Source organism: Sander vitreus, chromosome 5 (genome assembly GCF_031162955.1).
Source record: "Sander vitreus isolate 19-12246 chromosome 5, sanVit1, whole genome shotgun sequence".
Taxonomy (NCBI): Eukaryota; Metazoa; Chordata; class Actinopteri; order Perciformes; family Percidae; genus Sander; species Sander vitreus.
Genome location: NC_135859.1, coordinates 14,734,901 through 14,741,447, shown reverse-complemented (window position 1 = coordinate 14,741,447; position 6,547 = coordinate 14,734,901). Strand labels below are relative to the sequence as shown.

Below are 6,547 nucleotides of genomic sequence, written 5' to 3'. Positions count from 1 at the left end.
TGGCTAAAAAAAAAAAAAAAACCTTGGTTGCCTTGCCTACATATTAAGGATCATTATCTTGCTACACTGTCTTAAAACTGGACAACTATGTATACAAATAGATACAGTCACACAGTGTTCTCCCAATACAAAGGTAGCACTCCAAACAATTGAAAAGCTATCACTGACCTTATACTTTCTGAATGCATTGTATGAAGCCACTCTGTATACCAGTCTAACAGAATGCAGAGGCCAAATTTGTTAAATTAAAATGGAATACTCAATCTAGCTAAAATGAACAAAGCTTTATGTACATCATCCAAAAGGAAGAATCCTTGAATTTAAGCAGAGGAAGTGGAACAATCATTAAAAGATTGTAAGATTGCAATCCCGTTGTCACAGTAGTCTAATTATTTTTCCAGTTCCTATTTTCTGTTCATGATATAGGCTACACATTACTTATCAGACAACCAAAAAGAGTGACAGTATGTTTGATTGCCTCAAAACAACTGATCAAATGTGTCCAAATGTACTGTGATTATAGGGTAGCCTAGTTCAACATAATATAATATACAGACAAATGGAAAATATGCAAGTAGTCCAGAAACCAGCCCGGTTTGACAAGCGTCTGCTGCTTGTCTGAAAGCCAATCAGCTCCAGGTCTGTTTTCTACCTACATCTGAATCTCTGGGAAAAAATAGAATGAAGCTGTATATTAAACAATTGGGACACCATCATATTTCATATAGCTTAATCGGGGTCACATTTAATAGATCTTAATATCAATTAGGATACATTTAGTCCCATTTTTGTAGGGCACTGATTGAGGATGTCATGGATTGAACCAGTGTCGCTCTGTGTTCACTTGGCTGTGTCTGCTCTGTGACTGGAGAGGAGTGGGAGAGGGAGGGGAGAAAGAGCAGCGCAGGCAGCGGCGGGCAAGCCACCAGCCCTGAAACCCAGAAATAAAGCCGAACTTAGCTTGTATACGCAAGAATAATTTACCTTGCTTTACGACATGATAGTTCGCACAGAACAACATACCGTTCCGGGGATTTAGGCGATAAGGCTTGGTCGTTTGTGGACTCTACACGACACGGCTGGAAACTCAGAAGGAAAGAAAACAACAACACTGGAAAAAATACGGGGGTTACACACAACAGTGACAATAAAACAACACTCCCAGACAAGTGGTCTGCCTGGTGCCGAGGGTGAAGTCTGAACAAAATAACAGGAAATACTGGTGAATTGATATTCTATTTTAATCATTTTAAATGTTTGTTTCAAGATATCGCTTCTGTGTGAACTTTAAACTCAGGAAACAATGAAGACATAGCGAGCAAGAACTCATCAAGTGTCTCGACGCTGCTAGCCATCCCGCTAGCGTTAGCTTGGCTTTCTTGCAGCGAGCGAATGCGAGGTAAAGCTAACGCCCGCTAGTGCGGCCAAGTGAGCTAAGTTAGCTTGTCGGCTAACGTTAGCTGGCTAGCTAAACGCGTTTTTGAGAAACTTTTGGTGTTGTTTCCCCAGAGCCCAAACACTGAAGGAGTATTGTAACGTAAGAACAGAGGGGAAGGGCAGGTTCCCTTCTGGACTTTTCCCCCTCTATATATTGTCCTAATATGATGGCTACGGAGGTCAGCAGTGAGGATACGGGCTCGGTCACGACAGGGACAGGGGTGGCAGGCGGAGGAGGCCCGGAGACAGCCCCTTTCCCCTACTATCCCAAGCAGAACAGAGTGCGAGTCACTGATGTGGGACAAGGACCAGCACCAACCCTCCGCCAACTTTCAAACACCTTTCCGGACTCACTTCCCGAAATGAGTATCACCTACCCCATGTCTAGTGGGGATACCACCGGACCAGTGCTTTCCGCAACAGGGAGTGGCGGAGCAGGAGGTGGACATTCAGTTTTCCAAGGAACAAGCTCAGGGACCGTGGGCGGCATTTGCTGCTCTCCCACTTCAGAGGGTCCAGCTAGTCGGATTTCACCCACATCAACAGGCCCGGATGGGCCCACTGACTTCCCCCCACTGCCACCACCTCCTCCTCCCCCTCCAGGCGGCGGGGTGCTCGGTGGCACTATGGATGAAAGCGACATGCAGGATGGACCGGAAATCGAGGAAGAAGAGGTGGTGTTCCCCCTCTCTGCACCGCCCACGAACCAGTAAGTATACTGCCAGTAAAAATTAAGTCTTGTTCATTGACACCTAGAAATCATTTTTTTTCAAGCATCCTGTACTTTTTGCTGGGTTCACTTCCTTCCTGATATCATACACTTGACACAGGTCTGAATTTGATTAGTTTACTCCTGCAGGTTCAATAGTGACTTGTGCTACTCACAGCTATCATCACTTTTGATTTACATTTACAGTACATGCCACAATCATTACTCCGTGCACTGTGGATTTGTATAACCAATAAGCAACACAATTTAACAAGACCTGTTACCTTCTGTGTATGTTTTTCACATTTACAAAGTTGTTATACTTGTTGGAAGAATCAAAACTATTATAGACTACTATACAGTCCCGCCCACAGCTGGTTCCGGAATTAAAAATGCAATGCAATTTCTCCATTGACAATTGGAGTATAAGCCATTAAATCGTAACCGTTGATGGTAAAATTAAAACCAGCTACGACATGACTAAGCGATTGTATATGCTCATGTTGATGCCAAAAGTTAATGGGGCACCAACCTTGCTTTGAGATAAATGTATTTTATTCGCAATGTCTTGGATAAGTACTTCATTACCCACAATCCCACAGTGATGCCTCTGATTGGTGGAACTCATGCTGGTGAGGAGGTCGGTACCCGATCTGTGCTGCCTGCACGATCCGTCATGCGCAAGATGATAATCCTGTTTTACGAGGATTTACGACACTGCACGAATCACGATCTGTTCCACGGGAAGCTAACGTTAATTTAGCTAACAGCTAATTTGGCTAACCGCTAGCTGACAGCTTGATTCAGTCTAAAATAACGTTAACTCAAACTCAACACTGGGAAAAGCAGGCTACAGCTGACGTAACAGCTGTTATATATATATATTTTAACGGTTATTTTCAGGTTTTATTTTGAGGGTCTTTTTAAAGTTATTACATGCTGTCTCAGCTAGCGTTTAGCCAAATTAGATGTTAGCTAAACTAACGTTAGCTTCCTTTATTCAGTGATGCGTGGTGGTTTATGGGATGAGTAGTTCCTTCGCTCGATAATGAAAATATGTACACAGTCTTGTACCTTTTTGACTTTTTTTGGATTTTCTGTTCGTTTTTTTCACTCAAAATGATACGTTGTATGCTTATGAGTCACGTCATAGCTGGTTAGCCCAAGGCATGGTCTAAAACTCTATATACGGATTTTTTTATGGTCAATGGGAGACATTAATGGGAAATTTACTTCCGGAACCCAAGGTCTCTCGGAGGAAGGGTGGGACTAATGGAGATCCCAAAAAAATCAAATCAAAACTACTCAGATCGAATTAGTAGCAGAATGCGCAATTTGAGGATACATTGAGTCGTTGTTAAAACAGTCAAAGTGAAGTCAATTTGTTACACCCCCTTTTGAAATCGAGCGTACAGCACAGTATTGGTGCCTGTGTGCATATTTTTTTGCAATCAAAACCATGAACCTTAAAATGAGAAGTGATGCGTTGAGAGTAAGAATGCCAATTTTAAGCATTTTTCTTTATTGACTACCACATTATTGATTAATAATTGATCAAATTTAAAAAAGTGTATTGAGTGTACAGAAGTGCATCTTGTATCAACAAAAAGCTGTCGCATACAAGTGCCTGTATCAGGTATAAAAGTGAAATGGTTATGCATTCTCCTTAAATCTTCCTGGTTATTGTTAAAGAATATGAGCATATCCACTAGGTACGGATTACTTGTGCAGTCTTTTTACCATAAAGAAATCGTCTGATTTGTTTCATAGGGGGGGGGACAAATCAGCAGATTAGTTTTACCATGAAGGGAAAATGACAGGAAGCAGCTTAAGTGAACTGGTTTGATGAAGAGTTACAGGTGATAAGCGCTTACTTCAGTCTGAGTGAGGTCAGTGCATGACGCAAGCAACATCTTTATGTGCCTTTTCTGTTGAATCAAAAACCAGTTGTGTCATACCTGCATCATAGGCTCTGATCTGCTCACAACTTTATGGAGTTCAGCCTGAGTCAAGGTGCTGGGAACACCTGCATAGAAAGACATAGATGCATATTCAGTGGAGGCACAAATCCTGCCCAGGCAACGTTGTTAATCCTGTATATTCTTAATTAATCAAATGCTTATTTATGATTAATTAACCAGCAATTGCCTCTTTACATTTGTAATATAGAGTAAGTTATCAATTCTTTTTTGGCTGGCTTGTGGTTGGTGCTGCCCCATAAAACACCTGTTATTATGCCACTGTAATAGTAGGCCAATTATTTTCATTGAAGTATTGTGTTCTATCCTGCTACATGGTAAATAGAGATGGGTGTGGAGAAAAAAATTTACAAGCATATTACAGAGTAGCCCATATGTTAACCTTTTTTAATTGCAGCATGGAAAATGCATCCTCTGCGTAGTATTTTAGAGTCGCATTGCTAATTATGTGCATTTTTTCTTGCCCAATGTCAGCTGGGATCGGCTCCAGGATCCCGCGACCCTGTAAAGGATAAGCATTTACAGATAATGGATGGATGGGATACATTTATAGGCATTTTTATGAATTTATTAGGTGTGTGTGTGTGTGTGTGTGTGTGTTGTAATAACCTAAATACGGCCCTCCCATTTGTTACAGTCTCATTAGAGAACTGCTGAGCTTGGTCATTTCTGGCCCTCATACTGTAAGATACGGAAGTGTCTGGGCCTGGAGTGTGGATTCAGCTCTTATTTTAGAAGCCATCCTATATATCCCTGTCAAAATACAGAGGAAGGGGAAGGCCAGCATTTCACCAGTCTTGCCTGTACTGGTAATTAACAACCCTACATGGAATTGACAGCAGTTGTTTCCAAGTTCTTACATATAGTACTACTGTGGAATAAGTAGTTTTGCCAAGGGAATACAGACTTCTTCATGTTTTTGCACTTGGATTCCAGTTTATCAACTTGCAGGGTTGCCAGCAAGGCAGTGGAACAGTTGTCACTTGTGCATGAATGGCATTGATTTTCTTTGGTCTTGCTTGTTTCACAATGAGAGTCTTGTAGTCAAATATTTATCTGCCACATTCACTAACACACATAACTTTACCCACTGGTGAGAGTCAAAATGAATCTACTCACTCTTGCCTACTCTGAGATGCTTTACTCAACCCGAGTTTTGCAAGGCACATGCGCAACACAAGCCGTTCCTCTATATTGGGTTTGTGGTTTTGATAAATTGCTTGTGGTGGTGAATGCCCTGGAAAGCTGGACCGCATTTCTTTAAAGTTTCTGGTTATTATTTGCCTGCAGTTTCCCTATTGGTGTTGTGAAGTGTAGTGTTGTGAAGGGTTTTGTCAAAATGAGGCCTACAATGATAAGTAGATCTGCAGAAGGATAGTGACAAAAAAATCAGTTCTTATGATGTACTACTATATTCTTCTCCATATTCTTTATTTCTTTTAAGGCTTCATTGTTGGAATTTCCTAGTTTACTGTTATCAGTGACTTGGACCTAGCAAACATCTGGTAAAAAAACATTAAGGTCAATAGCAGAATGTATGTGTGCTCATCATGAGAACCTGCCATTGGCAATATAAGCAAGGCCAGAGCCAGGCTGTCCTAAGAGCTAGGCATACGTACATTCGTTCATCCCCTTGTCTGGCAGTGGGTGCTTCTCTTGAAAAGAGGAGTTGTAAGGTCATCACCTTGTAAAGATGACCCAGTTAGGGCGAGTGTCTGTATCTACTTCAGGATGTGCCACTGATCAACTGTGATGGACAGTAGGGATGATATGTGGACCCTCTGCAGGGTTAATGTCTCATTAAGTGGTTCTGTGCCATAGAATCTAACATGGGATTCAGGCAAATGTGTCACAGTCATGGACATAGCTCAGGTATTGGCCTGTAGGCAATGAACCGACACTAATGGCCAAATGTTATGGCATAACATCAACTTATCTTGTGTGACATTATGTATGTGAACGTCAAATCTATGTTTAGTGATGGACTTTTCTTTCATTGTGCCCCTAAAAGCATATGCCAGTGGCAAATCTACCATTGGCAGCAATGGGTGTTACATTCACAGCTCACTACCCTGAATGATTCTGAATTTCACCCTGTCCCTTCAGCTGTGTAGCTATCTGTGAACGCCTTCTGTAATTGGGCTCTTATGACCGATCTTGTATTCCTTTGAGTTATGTTAGCAGCCTGCAAAGTGCATGTTGGAAGAGTGATGGTGGAAAACTTCCACACCGTTGGAAGTGGTCTCACTGTGTGTTGCACAGTGAGTGTGAAAGCTAAACTTGGCACATTTGCAGAGTGCAGTAGGGTGAAAATGTTAGTGAGCGTGAGAGGTAGACAAACAGCAGCCACATTCATTCACACCTCTATACAACAGTGTGTCATTCATAAACAATGACTGCAGCAGTGTAATACGAATTTCAC

The 6,547-nt window shown here is 41.8% G+C and overlaps 1 protein-coding gene across 1 annotated transcript in view; it reads left to right on the top strand.

Moving 5' to 3' along the window:
- Nucleotides 1–871: 871 nt before the first annotated feature.
- Nucleotides 872–6,547, top strand: part of rasa1a (RAS p21 protein activator (GTPase activating protein) 1a) — a 33,340-nt gene continuing 27,664 nt past the window's right edge. The window contains exons 1-2 of the mRNA XM_078250518.1: nucleotides 872–1,222; nucleotides 1,510–2,146. Coding sequence (XP_078106644.1) covers nucleotides 1,602–2,146 — 545 coding nt within the window. The 5' untranslated portion in view covers nucleotides 872–1,222; nucleotides 1,510–1,601. The remainder of the gene's footprint in view (nucleotides 1,223–1,509; nucleotides 2,147–6,547) is intronic.